This window comes from Athene cunicularia (genome assembly GCF_003259725.1).
Source record: "Athene cunicularia isolate RWA chromosome 3 unlocalized genomic scaffold, athCun1 chr3_part1, whole genome shotgun sequence".
Classification (NCBI taxonomy): Eukaryota; Metazoa; Chordata; class Aves; order Strigiformes; family Strigidae; genus Athene; species Athene cunicularia.
The window spans coordinates 92680125-92703333 of NW_020799097.1; the positions used below are offsets into that span (position 1 = coordinate 92680125).

Sequence of the window (23209 nt, forward strand, 5' to 3'; positions counted from 1 at the left end):
GTCCCAAATAATTATATTTTCAATGAACAGTATTTGATATGCTCACCTGTTAAATTTACAAAACAGCTCGGTTAGAATAAAGCATGAAAAACAATACACTGGCTTTACTATAAGAGATAAAACCACTCATAAGTTACCTACGGACAAACAGTAGTCATCTGCTGATGAAGGTACGGCACATGGTAAACTGGTGTTGAGTGTGTTAGCTATCCAAAATGAATATATTATTTATGAATTCAGCTTTTACTTGTTTGCAAACAATATGAATTATTAAACCACTTGAGAAACAATAAAACATATATATTTTAAAATACATCAGCGTAGGGATTTTTACTTTGTTCACACTTACTAAGGATTTTCTCCAGAAAACTACCATTTCACTAAAGCTACTTGCAGGCACAAAAATGGAGCTATTTGTCATTTCTGGAACTAAGGTCTCAGTTCACTTAATCACATTTTTTTTTTTTTTAAACAAAAGAAATAATCACCATGATTTATTAAAAATGCTAAATAAAGCCCAGATATTTAAAATGTATGATATAAGAACAATCAAGGATAATCACAAAAAGTTTTGTGTTTAATCTGATATCAGATCTAGAAGCATAATTAATGAAATTTCATTTTATTTGAATGTAAGATTTCTCTCCCAGGATGGAATATTAAAAAAAAAAAAAAAAAAAAGTGTTTATTGGTGTTTAAGGACACAGTGCAATTAATAATGCTTGAACAAAAATTTTCTCAATATCTGCAGTTCCAGTTCAGATATCTTTTTTGTAAAAGTTAGTATTTTCAAATCTTCCAGGAGAAAAATATTATCTCCTAATATTTTTAACGAATTATTCTCCAAAAATAATTTTCTGAGAATTTACTCAAAGATTCAAGGACCTGTAACTGAATTTATACTCTGATTTTGTAGGGCTGTTCAACAGAACATTGGTTTGTAAAAGCCATCAGCACCTTGAGAAGGCTATAAATTTAAATCTCTGCATTTGTGGGTACAGAATTAACACAATACAGCTGATCTTGAAAATTAAACCTTCCTGTTCTGGTACCTATTTGAATGATATACTGTAAATCATATTGTAATAATCCAATAGCTGATTACTTAATTAACTATACTGACCTGTTTTTCTGGAAAGAAGTGTTAGTTTGTGAACTGAAGAGCTGAAATCTTTTGCCTCTTTCAGACTAAAAGAGCTAGATGGGCTCTTTCTTTCTTCCAAGTTTACAGAATGGGACTGCTCCAAGACTGTAGAACCAGCAGAGGCAGCATTAAGATGGAAAAGAGCATCTTGTGCTTTCTTTTTCTCTTTTTTTAGCATATTTACCAGAATATCTGTAAGATACATTAAGGAAATCTTTAAGGACTTTTTTTTTTTTTTATTTAAATAAAGCAACAATCTTCTTTATTTATCGCTAAGTTCTGTTTGTTTTTTTTTTTTTCCAAGTGGAACAATTCACATTATGTGAATGTGATGTGGAGTTGGGCATATTCTTTGTAATTATATTCATCCACCTTAGTTTTTCCAAACAGCAGATTCATTTTTACTAAACAGTAACAAATTCACACATTGACCACAGTTGTTGATCCCATTCAATCAACACTTCACAAAAGCATTTACAGGCAACGAGGAATGAAAACTCTAGTATCTTATTGCCATTGTGTTACACTCCCTTTTTAATTTTTTAAAATCTGTAATAAACAAAATTTACAAACAAAAGAAAAAACCCCCTTAACTTACAGGTAGCCTGGCAAGTGCATCATATCTGTAAGCTTTTCACAAAAAGAAGGTTACTAAAATGAAGAACAGGTTTTTAGGAAATTTATTCCAAAACCACTATGTATTTACTGAAAGTATACTTGGTATAAATACATTTTGCCTAATAGTGTATAGAGGGCTTACAAAGAAAATCCTATGTGCATTCAGTCAAAACCACAGGAATCCCTGTGATATGTTTTTGATATGCTATACATTTTAATCCTAATTAATCTTCTAAATGAACAGCAGAAAATCTAAGTAGTCTTTTGGGAATATTATTAACTGGATTAGGTAGTAATAATACAACATTTTACAATTCAGTTGTTATGATATGTCCTAGTTACCATAATCAAGAAGGACCTCATAGTTTACTGACTAAACAGCTTCCATACTTCCCACCACTTCATCACATTAGACATGTTATTAATTTTCTAATGATGACGCACAGTCACTTAGCGGCTGCAGGTTGTAAATCAATGTCTTGTTCAAAGTCCTAATTCTTATATTCTTCCTACATAACTCTAACATGGATTAGAAACAAGTTTCCTTCTTGTACTTCTGCAAACAAAGCTGTATATATCTATTAAACACGAGTGCATTTGATAGAGAGGGTGGGTTTTTGTTTTTCCTTATCAATCTCAAACTAATGAAATAATTTATTTCAGGAAGAAATGTCTCGGGAATCCAGATCTTAAAACTAAAGTATTTTTTAAAAGGAATAGTAAGTCAGTTTTACAGCTAAATTTATTTGAAAGTGCACCTTGGAAAATGAACATCTTGTCTTCTGTGCACTGTTTTTCCAACCTGCTAAAAAGACTTCCACTCATTGTGCAACAGTGCAGGTACTCATGTGCTTCCTGTGAGGCAGTGAAATGGACAAAGCATGTCTGAGCAGTTTAGTATTTTTATATGCAAAAAGCTTTAGTTTTAATTTAAATTTTAAAGTTTCATGTAAAAAGTACAAGTTTTATATTTATTCTAAAGGCAAATAGCCAAATAGTCCCCAAAGTATCACTTCATTTGGCTAAAAATAACAGTTACAGGAAATTCTATTCTGTGTAAGTAGTAAATTGGTCTTTATATAGCATCAGTTTCTCATTCTGAAAAATGGTTTCATTTGCTTGGGGACGGTATTTTAGGTGTGGCCTGATCCACAGTATTTGGATCTTGGTTTGACCATTCCAAAGCTAAGTGATGCTTGGATCCAGGATTTTGGTTTGGGTCACAACTGAAATAGAAGCAGGTGCAAAGCATGAATCCTGCCACATAAACGTTGGGAAGTGAGTAATTGCTTTACCACAATGGGGTCAGTAGAGAGAATTTCCTTCCATACGGCTAATGCCTATCTCACACACACAAAACCCACTGTAGCCAGATCAGCTCAAACCCAAATACTATTTTTTTCCTCATAAAGGATACTGATTTCATTGTCTCTTTGCTGCAGAAGTTCTTTCAGTTTCTTCAATTCTTCTTCTCCTGCTTCTTTGTTAGAGTCTTTTTTGTTAGAGGTGTTTTGTGAGAGCAGTTTTTTATCAGAAATCTTCGAATGATTCATTAGTTGCTATTAGGAGAAACAAAAAAAGCAGTTTGAACTTTACCTCCAGCTATGCCTTTATTCTACTCTGAGACAGTCCAGCTATGGTAGAAATGGCCTTTCTAGACTTGACAGAACAAAATCATGCCACCCATTGACTGTCAAGTAATAGGTGTTAAGTATGGGACAAGCTGTATTTGTGGATCTTCACTACCAAGAGTACAATTTGTTCTTTCTACACATAAATTCCAGTGTTCTCTAGTATCACAGAGCTTTCTGTATTAATAATATTTTTTAGACAGTAAATTAAGATCAGGAATGTATATATTACTATATTGAAAAACTATATCCCAAAATCCAGAAAAGTATGTATTACCTTCTATTGCTCTCCCTATTAATTTTACTTGCTCTTCCTAGTTTAAGTGCATCTTGTTTGCTCAGTGATTAAGGGCTTAAAACATCACCACAAGAGTTGGTGTAACAGATTCAGGGACATGGTGGTTTTACTCTTTTATTTCTTTCAACATATTTTGTCCAAAATAAAGCCTCCATAGTGCTGGGAATACAGATGGATACATCTATCCATATAGAAATAACTTGCCTGTGTTGATTCAAGTAATTTCCAGTGTTCTCTCACAATTCACTGCATGCTGAGATCCTTGCTGGGGTTTCCACAAAATGCTGCTGAATTTTTCCAACTAAATTAAAATTGCTATCAGTCTTCCATGCACTTCACAACTCAATTGTTTTACCCTTTTCCAATGCCTCTCAATTGTATTGCATTTCTTTTGACACTTTTCAACTGTGAATGTCTTTGTTATTTTCAGTGCCAGTTACGTTTAAAAGAAATACCTTCAAATGAATGAAGCAATACTTGATCTTGCGCATATCAGCACCAACATCCAGAATGCTATCAGGTTCATTATCTTCAAGAAATGCTTCAATTAACTCATCCAACCTGAAAATACAGAGCATTTTTAAGAAAAAAAAACAAGTTGACAAACTTGTAATGTGTCAAATACAATATAAAATTTACCAAGCTGACTCATAGTAGCAGGCTATTTTACTTCAAGGTCCATGAAATTGCAATGTACTTTTGTTCCTGACACTAAAACCTGTATATGCTCCTGGAGATTCTACTCCATATCAGAACATACTCGCACATGCTAAGGAATAGTTCTAAAAGTATCTAGAACTAAAAGATCTAAAGCCTGCCTTCTCAAAAGACCAGAATTTTAGAGACTTTGGGCATATGATTTTTTAATATATATGATTATTTGTGCAAAAGAAAAATCTACTTCATTTTCTATTACAAGAGTCAGCAGGTAGCATGGCTTTCATACATAAGATTACATGCTCCAATCACTAAGCAAAGTAACCCATTTTTTGATGCAGATATTTACAGATTGCTCAAAGACCTACTGCTCTTCTTATGATTAATGAAATGTAATTAGTATTTTACGTTCTTGCAGTTTGTCCTAATTTGATAAACATCTGACAATATCTCCCTTAGGGAGGAGCAACTCTTTCTTCTGTAATTGTCTTCATAAGAAAATCTAGAACACAGAGACATCCTCTTGCTTTTTCAAAACCATATTTTAAATGTTAATATTCAGACTGGAAACCTACACAGGCATAATATACCAAGCCTCTGGGCTGGATGTCACAGTTATATTGAAAGAGTCAGATTTCCTCTTGCATGCTCCCACCAGCTCTCCAGGTTTTTGCCTTCCAGGATGCATGGTAAATCATCCTCAAGAAAAAGGACAGAGGATTTCTAAACCAAAACTAGCCCTTGGCACACTTGCTAAGGTATGTTTCTGGAAAATATCAAGTGCAAGTTTGAACTCTATCAACTGGTTTTGGATTAAAGGCTTCCCGGTTCCTGACAAATGCTATTAACATTAATTTAGCAGGCACATGGTGGGCAATGATGACAGCCATATGCCCTGTAAAGCATAATTCCATGATTTTAAATGTTTATTTAGGTTATTAGCCTCAGAAGATGAACTTAGGTTCTGAACTTGAGTGAGCCAAGTTATATAAGGTACCTGCATCAAATGCCCAACCATCGGAGAAGGGCAGGAGTTCATAACCATCTCTGTGCCTAGGGTTTCTTTTGAACTAGTTCTGTTCAGCTCCTCACTTAATACGGAAACCTTCTGGATGTCACTTTATAGTCATTTATCCTCTTCAGTTAGAGGATTGGGAATCTTGTAGCCATTTGATTATCTGAATTACTTTGCTGCAACCACATACCAAAATGTTAGGCATTATAATATCACAGTATTTAAAGTTGACTCTAAAGTAGGTGGTTGGGATATTGCCCTGCTTTTGAACACTTCTCTTACTGAGATTCCTCACATTATGATACTGTTCAGTAACAGTTCCCTGCTGGAGGGTGAAACAAGGAGATCCACACCAAACAGAAAAAAAAAAATTACCTATTTTCAGGAGAAAGATATCTGAAAATCAGAAGCTGTAAGACTGGAATGAAAATTGGAAAACATTACAGGTATGTTTGGTTATTTATCTCCTCCAGAGTTCACCATGACAAAGCGTCAATTCTCAGAACAGGAGAAAAAAGAAAGAAGAGAGCAACCCTCAGTCAGTTTCAAATAAACTGTGTTTTCCCATTTTCATTATTTCAGTTAAAGAAGGGACAAATATGTTGTGTATACCACACATCATATGTGCAAAATTCACAGGTTCTGAATTTATAGAACATGCTCTGAAGTCAATTTGAGCTGTACATTTGGAGGGCTTAAAGGAGAGGATATTTGAAGAGAAATATTGGTTACAGAAGCATTACTGGCATTGACTTGCTTCTCAGGTTAAGAGACTACAAGAATTACTTGGTAAAAGAGAATAAAATTTTTCTAATTGCTATGTGATTTTTTCTGCATGAATAGTCCAACAGAACAGAGGCCAGTAGTACAAGAGGTTATTCATACTCTCTGCAGACACACTAAGCACAGTGAGAAGGAGAATTAATCCTTCATACATGGAGGCAGGCATCTGTGTAAGCACTGGGAAAAAGGAGGCATTTATATTATTAATGAGAATATGATAATGATTACACAGACACAGAGAAAGTCAGTATTTGTCACTATCTTAAGTACCTTAATGATTTCAAGTGAGTAAGAGGAAACAAGTAAAATATATTTTTTATCACTAGACTGTCTAGATTGAATATATGAAATAATCTATAAAAATGAGCCTTTAATCTTGAACTAGAAATTGGAAAGGAGACATTTTTAACTTTACTAAGATTACCTGTTTGCTAGGGATTTACCCATACTTAGATTACCACAGACTATGGGAATCAATTAAAAAAATCACACTAATTTGCACCATTACCATTACCAGAATAACACTGTGGAAAGTTAAAATATTTCAAGAGAAAGAAAAAGAATATGTAATTTTTCTAAAATGACGCTCTGTTTTTAAAAATCATTATTATTTGCTAGTCAAGATTCAAGGTTAATTTGTCAAGAGTAACAAATTAAATAAACTCTAGTTATAGATATGATCTCTATTTCCTCTCGCTTACATTACCTGTAATGTGTTTGGCATTCTTGAAAAAAATAAAACAGCTCTTATTCATTGTGTCCCAAGGACTACATAGAAGCCAAAACAGATTTTAGCACCAGAAGACTGAGTCAAGTCTGAAGTAGCAGAATGTAAATCAGAAGTTATAAACTAATTCAGCCTGCCAATTCTAGGAAACAGCATAATATTCAGTGTATTTTTAGATATATTTATAAAATTTCATCTTTACAAATTAGAACAAGAACGGACCAACCTAGTCTATGGACAAACACTATGGACAAAATCAAAAGAAAATAAACAAAAGCAACAATGAAAATCCCCATGAATACCAGCAAAAGAAATCACTGCATCCCTCACATTTTTTCAGGTTTCCATGTAAAAATTACCAGAACTCTTTCTAAAATAAATACACAGTTTGACAACGCTGTAGATATTCTGGGAGTTCTTCCAGTATACCGAAGTATTAAGCAAAGGTAAAAAAATAAACTGACAATGTGTTACAGATGCAACTTGAAGTCTTGAAGTTTCTCTTCTTAATGAACAGATCTGAATTAACAGAACCTTATTTTTTTTTCCCCTAGTGTTTTATCTGCTCAAAGATTGTGAAAAAAATGGAAACATCCTCCTATGAATTTATACAATGTCAAGGTTTGCAGGTTTACAAATAAAAAAAAAAAAAAAAGCTACTTCCAATTCATTTCCAGAGATGTTCATAGAATAAATCAAGGAGACAATAAGGAGAAGGGGGAAAAAAAAAAAAGAAGATAATAAGAGGAAAAAAAAGGAATACTGACTGTATACTTTCTTTTTCCTAACATGTATTAGACAAGGTAGATCTGCTTACTAGGTGACTCAGAAACAAAGAACAATATAATTCTACAAGATAAATACTCTTTTCCTTCTCATATTCCTGACTCAAACAGTATTATATTTATCTCTATAAATAACCATAAAAATACAATTAAATGTATGGAATATATGAGAGCTAGAGCACAGAATTATATAAAATAGGACTGTAAAAGATTTAAGAAATTTATAAAGCGCATCTACAGTTACAACTCTGACACATTCTAGTCAAAACATCATGCACAACTTGCAGTCATCCTCCTATTAGAAGAGGCAGAGTGAGAAAACCCTTTTTGTAAGTAAAGGAGAGCCAAAATGGCTTTTGGTTTTCATTCAGTTACCTTCAAGAGATGGATAATAACCTTCTCCTTAGCAATAATAATATCTTCTGAGACAGTCACCTAATCTCTGATCCTTAGCTCTCTATAAGAGGAATGCATATTAAACAGTTTTCCTCAAACCAAAATCTGTATGTCAGCAAGAATGTATATCAGCAAGAATCAAACCAGAAAAACACAGCCCAGCACTGAACAAATCTAAATGTTAAAGAACAAGAAACTAAAGGGAACAAGAAATCTAGAGAACTCCGTAGCAAATCTTGTTTTAGTTGCCTACTCAGAGGCATGCATATGTGGCAGAGCAAAGGTAATATGAAATCATGAAGTAAAATAACAATGTCCTTTTTCTTAAGGACTTTTTTACCTCAGTCATGGCAGAATAACTAAAAAAAGCATAGGAAATGAACTATTTTTTGTCCATTGTTGAGGCTTAGCCCTGAGACAATATACCTAGACCTCCTTTACATAACCAGTATGTTCTATTTCCTGGAAAAGCTGCTAACTATAGTTTCTTTTTGAAAAGACCTGAGTCCTTACATCTACCGATGACCAGCTTCTGATATTATGTAAATATTATGTAAAGGATAATGGTTAATATTTGCATACCCTCTCAAAACAGAAATTAGGAAATAAAGCTCTCCAAAGAAGGGAGTTTGGAAAATGAACTTACAAAAGAAGTGCTTGGCACAGAATACATAATATATTTGAAAAATTTCTAAATTTGTGACTGAGCTTTTCTTCTCCCAAAATATCCCAGGCTTAACATTGATTTCCCCACTACATCTATTGGCAAAAGTCAATGGGAAAATAATTTAGAAAAATCAGATGTTCATGTACGTAGGTTCTATGATATGGCTGAGAGTGCCAAGGTAACTCATAAACTGGTGGGGAGGAAAAAAGCTCAACACACTTTTGTTAAGGCTCATGATGAAAACCAGATAGGATCAAGAAGAAAAAATAAATCAGTCAAGAACAATACACCCCCCCCTTCCACAGTATTTATGAACACTTCTGTTTGCAGTATGAGATTATTTTTTCTTTCTTGATGTTATTTATAAAGACTAGCACTACAGCAGTACTGGACTTTATTCATATATGAGAGATGGACTGCTGAAGAAACAAGTTCCTGTTTTGGTATTCTATTTCTTTATTATTAACTTAAAAATAAGCTTATTACAAGCCCTTTGTAAGGCATCCATCAGTAGAAAAACAATAACCCACCAACTAAAATTAAAATTAATCAACACAAAGACCTAGTAATGAAATAACAAAAAGCCTAGTAACAGATACCTCTCACTCACTGGAGCAGAAACCTGAATAAAGAAATGGTCTCTGTACTGTCATCTGAAGATCAACACCAGGAATTCTATTTCACAGTGGAAAGACTTTTATAAAAAATATTTATCCCCCAGTCTCCTCACTGCTCGGTTTAGAAAGTTGAAGTGCGCTCAGCTGGATGGGAAAAAGCAAAGATGGAAACTGTTTAATTAACTGAAATTCAATGGAAACCTAATTATGGGGTTAGTTACAAACACAGAATTGAAAATTACTGAATTGCTTACAGGTCACACTTAATTGCTTCAGCAGAAATATGCAGCATGCATCTTTATTTCAGAATCCGATACTCTTTAATGTAAGATGGTCAATTTAAGTTATTCAACTCTGAGGGGTTTTTGTTACACTGAGTTACATCAGAAAAGGCCACATTAATCTGAAATAGAAGTACCTCCCCACAAGATACTTGCACTGAAAGTACTAAACTAACATTAAAGAATCCTAGAAGTACAATTTAGAAATGCTAAAATCTCCAGTTCTGTGTGGAAACAAATATTAAACGAATAGTCTTTTATTTGTTGTAGTTAATACCATTATCAAGCTGGCTGCTGCATTCTTCATTAGTTTTAGCATACTAAGGCTCTCAATAATGTTTTCATGCAGAATTTGTGCTAATCAAATCTGGAGCATCAATAATCATAGCTAATTTCACATGACAGGAAAAAATATTTAAAATCAGTGTCAGATGAAGATTCTTCTAACTTCTGGAGATCCAAAATTGTTCCCTTTTTTTCCTTTTCTCTTGTATGTTGTTAGGTAAAGGAAATTATAGACCATTAAATATTTATTATTTAATCTGGTTACATTAGATGAAGCCTAAAAAGGTATTTTTCATATGTCTCCATTCTTCCTTTTAGGACCATGAGGTTCTACCCTAAGAACAGCAGGACTAACTTACACTAAGAAGAGCAAGGGTGTGCTGAAGCTTATTGCCAGAACCCTGCTGTATCAGGAAGAATAGTTTTCCCAATAGAAATTCCCCAAAGGAGGAAGAATATGAAAGTATCAAACAAAGACCCATTTTCTGTGAAAAACAACAGTAAATATTGTGTCTTCTTTCTCAGTACTCATCAGAAAAAAAAAAAAGAAAAGAAAAACAAAACATGAGTAAAAAATTCCATGCACACAAAAAATCATGTTCTAAGTCAATGCAGGGGAACAGTATCATACCATTTATGAGACTAATTTAAAACTCATTTTGATAGTGGTCTTATACATATTAACATAGTACAAAAAGAAGGTATTATGGTGTTGATCCAGGTGAGTTTGAATCACGACACCAGACTCTGAAAACACACTGTGTCAAGCACAAGTCTGTTCTTATGCTGACACTGGGAAGAAAACTCACAGTAAAGCAGTCATAAACAGTTGGGATGGAAATGTGTTAAACTAACAGTGCTCTCTGGTTAGTGACTGTGAGTCAGTCCCAGATTCTTGGTCAAGCATTTACCGTCTTTATAGTTCTTTCACAAATAATGTAAACATACTGTGCTGCAGCTTACAGACAGCTTTTACATTACCAACTTCATTTCTCTTCTGTTACTTTTTACCCTTCAGGAATTCTTCTTTAACAAAGCCTGCTTACCATTTAGACCACACATCAATCTCAGAAGCTTTCTATCCACATTACTTTAGATTCCATGCAATTTTTCTGATAGCCCAACTCCAGAGTGATTAGATGAGCACTGTGCTACTTCAGTTTTGCCTGATCATTGAAATAACAGACTTCCATCTTTTTTTAAAAAAATCCACTTCTGAATCAGTCATATGTTTGCACGACCCAGGATGCAAATTACACAGCTGAAATGCATCAGAAAAGGACTCCTAGCCAACTGAGAGTATGTTTTTAAGGTTTAGGGCTCTCAATAGCATGCGGGATGCATGGTCTCAAAACACAGATTTGGAAGGACTCATTTTGACCTTGCTTTATGTGCCATGATTCATTTCTGGGAGAGCTTGCCTTTTAACCCCTGATCACTGACACTGTATATTATGTATCAAATTTAAGTTTGCTTAAAGAACAATTAATTTTGTGTGTCAGCTGTGAACTCTGTGACAAGCCAAAATGGAAATCCAAGTTTATGAAAAACAGGCTGCAAACAAAGAAGCTACTGAAACACTTGAGATAGTCAGAGAGTTTAGAGAAGTTTGCTTACTTAGTTTTGCAATAGCTTTCCTATTGGTAACATAGTCTATATAATTTTTTTTTTCTTTATATATTACTTTTGAAAATTATCTCTTAAGTTTAATAATGATTTTTGTGTTATTAAAAAAAAAAAGTAACTCCACATCTCCATATATATATGAATCCATTTACTTAAATGTGCATGATAACTGAAGAAGAATTGCCATTATATTTCATAAGAGCTAATCATATAAGTTAGCTTCAGGTGTGTGTGCACCAATATGGGAACACCATGGAGACTCTAAGCAGCAAATTTTATCAATAATGTTATGGAGAACTGAAGAAAAAAGGGAAGGTATTTCCAGGCATTGTTGCTAACAGCATGACAAAAAAGATAAAGTACACAGAACACATCTGAGCATGCATTGAGAAGAACTGTAATACACTGCTGATGGGTAGTGAACATGACAGCAATTGCCTAACATAATCTACATATATAGAGGATAAAGCTATGTTCTGTATCCAGAAATAACTGCTTGGCCTCTAATTTAACGAAAGTGAGTTAACTTTTTTTAAATTAACTAGTAATAATTAAGGTAACTAAACAGTGGAACTGGTTACCTAAACCTTTGTATAGTTCCCTCAGTAGATATTTGTAAGAATAGCTTTATTAACATAGCCCTGGTATAGGCTGCATTGATTTGGTGCAATCTTAGAGCAGAGATGTAAGAGCAGTAAGTCCTTCAGTGTCTTTCTACACTCTGGAAGATCTTTACACATTTTTTTTCAGTTTAAATATCTATACAGTGCTCTAACAACTGAAAAAAAAGACAGTAAAGACAAAGACCCCCTTTCAGCTACTGATTGTAATGAAATGAAAAAGTCTAAACATAATACAGTTCCTAGTGAAGTGCTTACATGTACATGTGTGTGGAAGTCAAGCAATAGTAAAATTGTATACCATAAATTCACTGTAAGGTTGAGTTTCATCCTCTAAACTGAAAATGCATTCTAAACCAGCCTGTAAATAATGGTATTGAATTATACTAGCAACTGTGTTTTAAGAAACAAAATTATGGGTGAAACTAAAGTAATTGCTGTAAGTTGCAGAACTTCTGCTTTTTTTTGTTTGTTTGTTTTAGGAAAGCTTTTGAAACTAAAGGCTAGGTTCTGAGGTACCACTTATTCTTCAGGAGTCATTCTTAATGGCAAAGTCAGTCAGACAGATGGAGACTCAACTGACACTTCTGTCAGACATTCCTCCAGCTAGCCACTACAAAATAACTGTGAGGGGGAAAAAAAAGAAAATATCCAAACACAATATTCTTGATGAAGTGAAACAGAAGTAGGTCTGCATGAACTCTGATAAAATATGTAAATCTTTATTTCATTGCAGGCTTCCTCCCAAATTACACATTTAAAAAAAACCCAACAAACAACTTTGGGGGTAATTTTCTAATATTTTCAATTTCTTGTATTCATAGTAGATTATTCAAAGACAAAGAATAGTCCACAAATGATGGAACTGTTTCATATAGCCAGCTTATAGAAAACTGAATGAGAATAAGGAAATGTAAACCTAATGTCCATAGACATTTCACTTCCTTTGTTTGTACCTCAATTTGTGCACCCATGTAACAGGTTTGAAAAACTTTTGGACTTTATGTTGATATGATGAAGTGAATCCTATGATACTTCCAGAAGCAAATATGATTTTAAATTTTCAAGTCTCTCAAGCCTGCATAGATAGCAATCCTCTTAAATGGTGAAAAGAAAAAGCTTATAAGATTTGAATAATGTTATCAACACAGTAATTTTCCTGAAAAGGAAGTCATGATATCTCATAAAACACAACCCAAAACCAAAGAGCCACAGACATAGTAAAATTTGAAGTTCTCATATTTAGAAATGTAAAAAGAACAGATGAAAATAGAAAGAACAGCAATCTGGCCAATGATTTACATTTATAGAGATAAACTGATTTTCATATATATTGAATCTTGGCTGTATTTATTGGTCTAGTATGAAGATGTTTGCTAGACCAAATGGTCTTTCCTAACGTTCTATTCCTAATTATCTAGTATTTTCAGCAGGGTCCAAATGATTATAAAATAACTGATAATAGAGCTAAAGCACACTCTTCCTATTGATAATGAGTAGAATCAGATTTTTGAAATACCATATATATTTTGTTAATATTATAGCCAACAATTAGTATTTCTTTGGATTGGCTTCTTTACATAGCCAATAGGCTGGCATGCAAAGAGATTACCTCAATTCAAACTGGCATGGAACATTCAGATTTTTGTTTCAGTTGAATCAGGTTCATTTATTTGAGGGTAAAAATTTTGAAAATAGGGCTTTAATTTTGTAAAGCAATCAAACATTATCATACACACAGATAAATGATTACCATTAAACACTTGTACTGCACAGTAGAGAAGCTTACATCTATTACAGATATAATCCCTCCTTTTTTTTTTTTTTTTTTTATTAGACATATGGGCAAAGCCATTTTTGCCACCTCCTTATGTGAGGAGATGCTTCTGAATTAGATGGCTACAATGTCGTGAACAGATGTAAACAGTTTCCACACAGTTGAAAATTATTCATTCCAATGATGAAAGGTACACAGATCTAAACCTTTGTATCAGTAAGTCAAGGGGAGATTTAGCATGGACTATAAAAAGACCAAGACTGGCTTATACAGGGAAAAAAATGCCTATACTAATACTATACATGCAAATTTTTTGCGAAGAAGAAACCTGTCAAGTAGCCTGCTGACTAGATGATTTCCTTCTTTAACAGCACTTTATAATAAGAAACCAAAAGCACATACATAAAGAAATACTACTCACTGCCAGCTAATATTTGTGGCCATAACAGTAGTCATATTCTAATCTCTAGATAATATCTAAAAGTAGCAAGAGAAAACTAAGCTTCAGTTTACCTAAACTTGAAAAATATAAATATGAGAAGGCAGAAAGAAATTGATATAAAAAGAATGAACTAGGACAAGCATAAAAACTACCCAAAGAACTCAAAAGGACTCATACAGATGAATACTGATACATTCCTAAGTATAGAAGAGGTAGTTTTGAAAAAAATGTGGAAAATGTTACTTACAGGTTGTTAATTAGATGTAAAGGCTCAGAAGAAAGAGATCTGCAAAAAGCATTTAAAGTGCCAACAGATGTAAACAGGTATTTAGTTGTATGTTCAGAAGCAACTCAGCTGACCAAGCATTTAACAAATTTCAGTGAGATTAAAAAATCTCCTATGATCTGACACTTTTGAACATACATGTTTGGAAATTGGCTCCAAGATTTTTTCAAACATCTTAATAATTAAATTCAGCTATGCACTCTTTCCATACACCTCATCAGTATGTGTTACACTATATTTCATTACTTTTCTTGAAACCATGTTACATTAGATGACTGGTGTAATTTTGAACAATAGAAAACAGGACATAGTATGCAGTCTCTTTTTTTTTTTTTTTGTCTTATCTGCATGGTAAAACAACAAACTTGCTAATCTTTGAAAAGACCTTTAAATTATCTCTTGGTAGTTTCAATGGTGATCAGTTTAAATAAGAATTCTTTTTCTATTTCCAGTGACCTCGGAACAAAATAGCAAGATCAAATAAAAATATTTACATTTTAAGCATCCAGTTTAGGTACCTGCATTAGTAATCTGAGCTTTCCGTGCTGTCACTAAAGATTTTATAATATGTAAGAAAAAATGCCCTCTAGAGGTTGATCTAATAGCATTCTAAACCAGGCATCTAAGATAGAAGTTAATGTAAAACATTTTAAGACTACTTTATAGTTAAAGTATCTTCTTTTCTCTTGAATATTGCCTACAGAGCTTATCTTAGTCAGTCTGCTAAATTCTACACAAATCTGTCTGCAAAGCTGTGTTGACATAAGGCAAGGTAATATGCTTCTATTTCTTCCACCTTGCAACAGAAATTGAACACTGACATCAGCAAATAAGAACATTTGCTCTGCTTTGTAAATGAAACCATTTGTTCGACAGCTTAAGGATGAGTAACTGTTAAAGCTCTATATTGTACAACAGTGCAATATTGTTAATACCGTGATAGCATACAGATGTCACAATGTTGAAACAGAAAAATGAAAGACAGAAAAAAGTAATGAGAAATCCAGGACTTGAGTAAGATGAACAATATATGACTGTTGAAGTAAAAAATAGAAGTATCTGTAATAACATATGTATCTGAAAAAAATAAGGTAAAGTTATTAATAAATTAAAGTGCTAAGCCAGTACTTCCGGTCCTGTTCCTAGAGAATTCCAACTGGCAAAAGCTCTGGAAGCGTGGGTGCTCTGGAACACAGGACCTTGATTTGAAATCCTGACTTTCTGGGCACACATTGTAAATTGCTAGTGAACTCATTTATAAGAACAACAAAAAAAAAGAATCCCAAATGGCTCAAACAAAAAGGACTCTCCCTTTTACTTTTGGCATGCTTCTCACCAAAAAAAACCCCAAAAACCAACCAAAAACTATCTGAAGGCCATTTAATTCTATTCTAAAGCATAATACAGAAGCCTGCAATTTCCTTCTATTTGGGATGTATGATGTTATTTTCTAAATTAAAAAAAAAAAAAAGTCTAAAGTGTTCTTTTTTTTTTTTTCTTTTTAAACAAGAAACTAATTCTCCAGCTCAAAGAAATATTTAGAGATCAGCCCTTTACAGCTAAGGAAGTAGATGTTAAGATCCAAAGCAAGCAATTCAGACTTTGGAAGCATTTTATGAACTATGTTCTGAACCACTTATGTAGTCTAGCTGAATTTTTTATGCTGTGTTTTTTAAATAAACAAAATGAGAGCAGCAGAATTCATGTATGTTTACATTTATGAGAATAAAATAATAAAATATATGACATAGTAATGTAAATGCTTACCATCTATCACAGAATTCTGAAGTAAGAATTCCAGATAACCTTAGTTTTATTCACAGGATTGTTAAATTATGTTGTATTATAATTTAGCATTCACAAGAAAAGTCAAGAGCATTTGTTTTTCATTTTGTTTTAAACTTAGTGAATGTCAATGTGACATTATAGTGGTTATGAGGAAAGCCTATTTGACAGATGTTATTTTTCTTCCATTAAATGAATAATAATAATAACAATAATAAAGAATAGTAAAATAAGAATTGAGAAAAAAAAAAAAAAGAAGAGGAATGAACTAAAGCTTATTCACATACTAACTTGAAACATCTAGCAATTTCAACTGTGTTGAGTAGCCCAGTGATTTATTTTGGAATGCCCTGAAAGGAAACAAGTGGAATGACCTCATTATTGTAAGAAATGTTTGGCATTTCTTGACTTAGTATGTCAAGAAATATACAAAAAAATCATTTTAACATAATATTAATACATATTTCCAGGGCAATCACTAACACTTATTTCCTGCAACATATGTAGAGAACAAAAAAACTATGCGTTACCGTAAGCATTTTATTAGACTAACAACATATTATTGGATCTACACATGTACCACTGGACTCAGTTTCATTTTAGCATCTATCTTCTACTGAAAAGTGCCTGAGATGACTTGTGCAGAGAAAACAAAACAAATATGTACTTAGTGCATGGAGTTTTTCATTGACATGTTTTGTACCTTTGATCATTTGCGTTCAGAAGGAAAGAATACAATTCATTTAAGCAGACAATATCCTAACTAAGCGGAAATGTCTAAACATTATTTTAAATCCATAATGACCCTAATTATAATTTCCTCTTTGGCATATTAAAAAAAGCATCAGTTAAAAAGAAATTATTATTCTGTCTGGAATCCCCCCTATTGTACCACTCGCCTAAGGACCATTCTTGGGTGTTGACTCCAAACTGCAAAAATACAGTATGTTGCATTATCACCTATAACACGTTTATTTTCCTTTTCTGTCTGTCAACAATCTGACCCATAGGTCTCGCAATAAGTAATATTATTTAGGTTTCATTATAGATGCAAAACTAGATGCAAACCACAACATAGACATTTTCCAGTAATGGTAAATCATGATTTTATCAGCCCCCATCCAGGTCAGTACTTCTGTTTGGACTAGTCACTTGTATATTTATTCTTTAATGTGAACAAACTCTCCAGATAACAAGTAGCTCCAAACTCAGATGGTCAGTCTCAATAAACAGAATTGTCACAAAGATTTGCTGTTAGACTCTGACAGGGACAGAACACTTAGATGCTATCTTTTGATTTTCATAAACACTCAGGACATTCATGAACAAGAGGCTGAGACAGATGTAAACCAGCATGGTCACAAACATTATCACAATAGGAAAGTGAGCTCAAAACGTATGAGTTCAAAATCACAGAAAGATTGAAAACAATTCTCATTGAAGTAGTGGCTTTTTGTACTATCATTTCATTATACTCTCATTTGGACATTTAGTCCACATAGGTTGTTTACCTGTGAATACTCTGCTTGCAAGAACACATACAAATGCTAAACTCATAAAACCTGACATTTGATATTTACCCCCACTTAAGCAGCTTAAAAAAAGATTGACTTATATTTCAAAGATAGACTTATATTCTATTCAACTACAGCATTAATAAGCCAGTCTCACTCACGTATATGACAGTTATTCTCTAGCAGTATCTTCCACTCTCTGCTTGAAACTATGCTACCCATAAAACCCTCTTTTTTTCCATTTTAAGCCTATACTAAAAATAATGACCCTTGAAGAAGGCGTCTATAAGGCATTTATGACTGATGAAGTTAGTTGTTTGAGGTCCATCTTATTTATTATTATCTTTGGGAAAAGTATTGCATTTCAGTCAGCACTACTGAAGTTTTGTTCTATATTTTAATTGTAGAGCATTTGTTCCAAGAAATAATTTCTGAAACAACGAACACACATGCTACATGAGCCTGAGTAAACATAAATAAATAATAAATTAAAAAAATTAAAAATTTGTGTTGTCCTAATATAGCTGAGGTCCTCCAAAGTTATTTTGTCTTCTGGGTCTTATTACAGGGATAAACTCAATAAAATCTCCTCCCTGCATCTTTCTGGAGGAAGGGAATGCAAAATCCCTTGCCATGATCTCAGAAGAATCTGACAATGTAATGGACTATATATTGTGCTATATAAATAAAAATGAAAAACATACAATTCATATACTTTTTAGTCACACATTTCTTAAACAAGACCTCCCAGATGTACTCTATAGTGCAACTGTATGCAGATGGTACGTTCCTAGTCTTCCTTTGCATATTCATACTAAAAACTTTCACTAACTCTGAACTCATTTACATTTATAAGACTGCCATTCTCATGGGAAAAAGTCAGGTAGGAAATCTTAGGAGGTAAGGTCCATGTGTGGCCGAAACCCTACTAATTATTTCCAAAAACCCAGTTTCCCTGTACAAACTAAACAGCAAACAAGACCACAGTGGAAAATTCATGTGACAGATTTTTATAATAATTTTAGGGAAGTACACCTTTCAATTAATATATAGATCATTTAAGTATATCTGAAAAAAGTCACTGAGTCAATCATCTTCTGAAGGACTAGTTCTGTCCGGGTAAAAAGAGACTAGCTAATAAGGGCATTTAATTTTGCATGTAAAGAAAATGAAAGATACCCCTCTGTTCTTGTTGTTTCTTTAATTTTCTTTCTATGGGTTGATTTTGTCATTTCCAGCGCTACCCTGCAATGTTTTTGGAGCATTTGACTCCCATAGTTTTGGGTAGAATGATAAATGAATATTAACCCAGTAGGAACTGAGGGGACATTTCTAGTTAGAAGATTATACTGGTAAACTGTCTATGTTGAAAATGACTCAGATTAATGGTGTAAAAGAAATATATACATAACGTTATCTAGCTCCTCATCCCCAATATGGATATAATTTACTTTCTGAAATAAAACAAAACAATCAAAACCAAGAACAAATAATGGCAACAATCTACATGAAAAACTCAAGGTTGAAGGTAGAAACTTGTCCTCATGTTTCCAGAATATCCTGGATGTCAGGGGAAATTGTTAGCACTAGTAGTTTTCTTCTGGACCAGTTCCAAGAGAAATTAAAACAAGACTAAAAATTCTCACAGCTACAATTTAGTTACCATTAATATACTAACCAAACAAAATCTCTAGGCAGTTACTACTTTCTTTATACAGATGAGGCAGAGATTAAATTCCATTTTACAGAACCAATTAATTTTTCAAAACTGGGAATTGAATTTAGTTACTGTGAACATTTAGATCTAAGTAAATATTTCTACATTATACATAGAAAGATCTTACATGCTGTACTGATATGTTACAAAAAGCTGTAAGATGTTACAACACTTGTGTGAATTAATCATCCATTTTCAATAGCATACTCAGTAAAAAAATTGACTATTTGGCTTTTAAGACTTTGTCATCAGAAATACAAGATTTCTCTTGGCCTATGTCAAACTAACACTGCAGCAGGATACTTCTCAGCACAAAGAATATTTCTTGAATTCTACTCAGATCGTATATCCAGTTTTGAGAGAGACTGTTTTCTAATTCTGTACTATTATACAACATTTCTTTTTGCCTGGCATCTGACAGGCATTCCCATCCTTTGCGCTTACTTTACTTCACTTCCTTAAAGCTGAGGCTGCAAAAACACAGCCAGCAGCCTCATAGAGCTTTTAATGGAAAACTGCCATTCTAACCTGGCACCTAACTTCACTTTATTATTCACTCAGAGAAGTTTAAAACTCTTAGATGAATTTAAATATTTATGCCCACAAAGAAACTGATGAAAAGTATCACCACAAAAGAAGAAAATGAAAACAATGTAAGCCATTACTGAAGTAGCTCTTCTTGTGAAAGCTCTGATGTTCTTTGTTTGCCAGTCACCAGTGCCAGCTCATCCTTCAACTCCTGGATCTCCTTTTTCAGCTGCACAATCATCTACAAACAGCAAGGCATAAACCAAGTATCACCTACAAATTAATAGCTAGTTTATGGTTTTTGTATTAGAAGGCTGAGTTTAGGGAAATATTATACTTTGGTTTTCTTTTTTTTTTTTTTTTTTTTTTTAAAATCCAATGCCTTAAATACACCAAACACTTTTTTTTTTTCCTTTTCCATTTATAAAAACAAAGAAAGATTTCCAAACTCAGTAAATTTTCTGTGTTAGAAGACATGGCTGTACAGAAAGATTTCAAAAGATTATTTGTAAAAGAGAAAAATAATTTGCCATAGGAATAAAAAGGGATTTTAGACTCATTAGTTGTGCTTGTTAGTAATGAAAACACATTTAAAATAGAACTGATATCTTTGTTAGAGAAAGGACAACTACACACCAACAGTGATTATTTTTTTACCTTTCCTTTAGAAACAAATTCCAAAAAAATTTCTTTGTATTTTAAACTTTTCTTCTTTTTCATGTAACATCCACTCATTATAATTAACAGCATGGTATAATTGTAGGATGTATCACTTGCTAACAACAAACTAATAATATAAATCAACATAATGAAATTAAATTGCATTAATGAATAGCAATGACTGAGAAAGTGACTTGGAGAACTGTACTAGATTTTAAAATTCTAATAGCTCATTATTGGAGACTATATTTCTGGAAAAGGTATCTGTATAAAAACCATATTTTACAAATCTTTAGCCTCCCAAGGCCAAATTCTACAAAGCAGGAACAATAAGTCTAAAACATGAATGAGCAAGTTCTTGGATACTTTATGATTAATCATTTCAATGATGCATCATAAAGGCTCAAATGTATCAGGAGTCAATATTTTTAGATAAATATGAATAAACTGATTCCATGTGCAAAATAAGTTTCCAAGAGAATAACATTTTTAAGGAAAAATGAATCATTCTTGATTGCATGGTCTTCTAGAAGTAAGATTGTTGAAAATGACAACACGTTTTTATTGGATGTTAAAATTCCTTCAAGCATTTGTATTTCTTTTAATGTTTAAATTTAACCACGGCTTCCTAAATGTTGAATGAGCATTTTTACTTTAAAAATCAAAATACTCTAAACATACATATGATTTCTTTTATCTAAACTTATTGGCAATATAATTGTGACTATAAAGTATGAAAGGCTATCTTATATTTTGTTTAATAATCTATTAAGGTGGTGAATTACAGATGTTGCAAGAGTACTTCAAGAATATTGCAGGCAAAATATTTTAACCTGATTTTAGGTTGCCTTACATTGGTGCCATACTCTGATGTATTCTGTGCCAATTACTGAGTCAATAAAATAAAATTTGGGGCAGGAGTATAAAATGGCAGAAAGCTGAACTGATAGTACCATCCCTGTTCATTGTTCAAATCTGTCAGCATGATTAACCTCAATCTGACAGCAACAGAAATATCATTTTCAGGATATGGATGAAAGATTGATTTGCAGGTATTAAGACAAACAAAAATCTCCAGAAGCATAATATTTTAATTTCTATTTTTAAATGAATGCCAAAGGAGATTAGATTTAATTCAGGCTCAAGAGTTTCATTTTCAGTTTAAACCAAATCCTTTGGTCATGAGTGAGAGAGGTTCAAAACCGAGTTGCTTAAAATGTACAATGGGTACAAGTTCATCTTCTTAGTAAGATACAGTCAGGAAGTCTCCATTATGAAGAATAAAGTTTACATTAACAGTGAGACTTAACTCAGATCTATCAAGAGTTATTATGCATGTTTTTTATAAAGTATGAATTCAACTTACCAGATGATAAATACTGCAAATAAATGGTATTTGATTTTATGAAAAAAATTATAAGTCCAGCACTTTAATTAATAATCAAGTTGCACCCTGGGAATGTACTTTAGGTAGTTAAGATGGGCAACAAATTCCACAATGAGCACAGAGCCATATAAAGTCTAGGTACCTGTGTTCCCCTGACTTTTCCACAAGATGGGATGGTTTTCTAACTCTCATGAGTCCACTTTTGCTTTACTTGCTAAATGATCCTGCAGAGCGAGACATACCAAACTCGTGGAGTATAGCTCCACAGGATGTAGTAAATGTTCAGGAGCCTGCATGTGTTCCACCTCAATCAAAGGCTTTTGTGGCCATGGAAGAAATGTTTTGCACGATTTGCTACTATAAAGCCTACATAGGAAAGAAAAAAAGGACGGACAGACAGAAATGAAGAAGTTGTTCAGTGCTTACTGCGTTTATTTTTTAGCCGCTCTTCTCTTTTTTTTTTTGTGATGCTGTTACTGTTAGAAATTGTTAGGAAAGAAACATAAATAAAATAATAAAAAAAGAAAAAAGCAGAAAATCTGACAAGAATCTCCTATTCCCTTTGAACTTCAAGGACAAGAGAAAATAAAAGCACAATCATTAACAGTAACTGAAATATGCTAATTACCATCAAGTAACAATGAATGAAATAATCAACCATCTAATCCCCTAATTTTTAGACAATAAATGCTTCTTACATAATATAATCTAGCATTCTGCAGTTTAGCATTCAAGTGGAAAGCCTTTCCAAGCCAGCTCAGAAGGTCATATAAGAACAAAATGCATAAAAATTGTAATTGTAAATTAGTCATGAGAAATTTAAAAATACAGGAATAATGTTGCCCATTAAAAAGAATGATGATATGATTAGTATATCATAAAACATACAGGACCACTGAGATTAGCACATTTCATTCAGATTTTATATTTTTAGAGGTGAAAAGTGCAGTTCAAATTTATAAT

At 32.9% G+C, this 23209-nt stretch overlaps 1 protein-coding gene across 1 annotated transcript in view; it reads right to left on the minus strand.

Annotated features, from left to right (window-relative positions):
- KIF6 (kinesin family member 6) overlaps positions 1–23209 on the minus strand; it is a 175774-nt gene that overhangs the window by 92416 nt on the left and 60149 nt on the right. Inside the window, exons 10-13 of the mRNA XM_026844613.1 lie at positions 20337–20440; positions 4147–4252; positions 3180–3321; positions 1124–1336 (exon numbers count right to left, since the gene is read on the minus strand). Coding sequence (XP_026700414.1) covers positions 1124–1336; positions 3180–3321; positions 4147–4252; positions 20337–20440 — 565 coding nt within the window. The remainder of the gene's footprint in view (positions 1–1123; positions 1337–3179; positions 3322–4146; positions 4253–20336; positions 20441–23209) is intronic.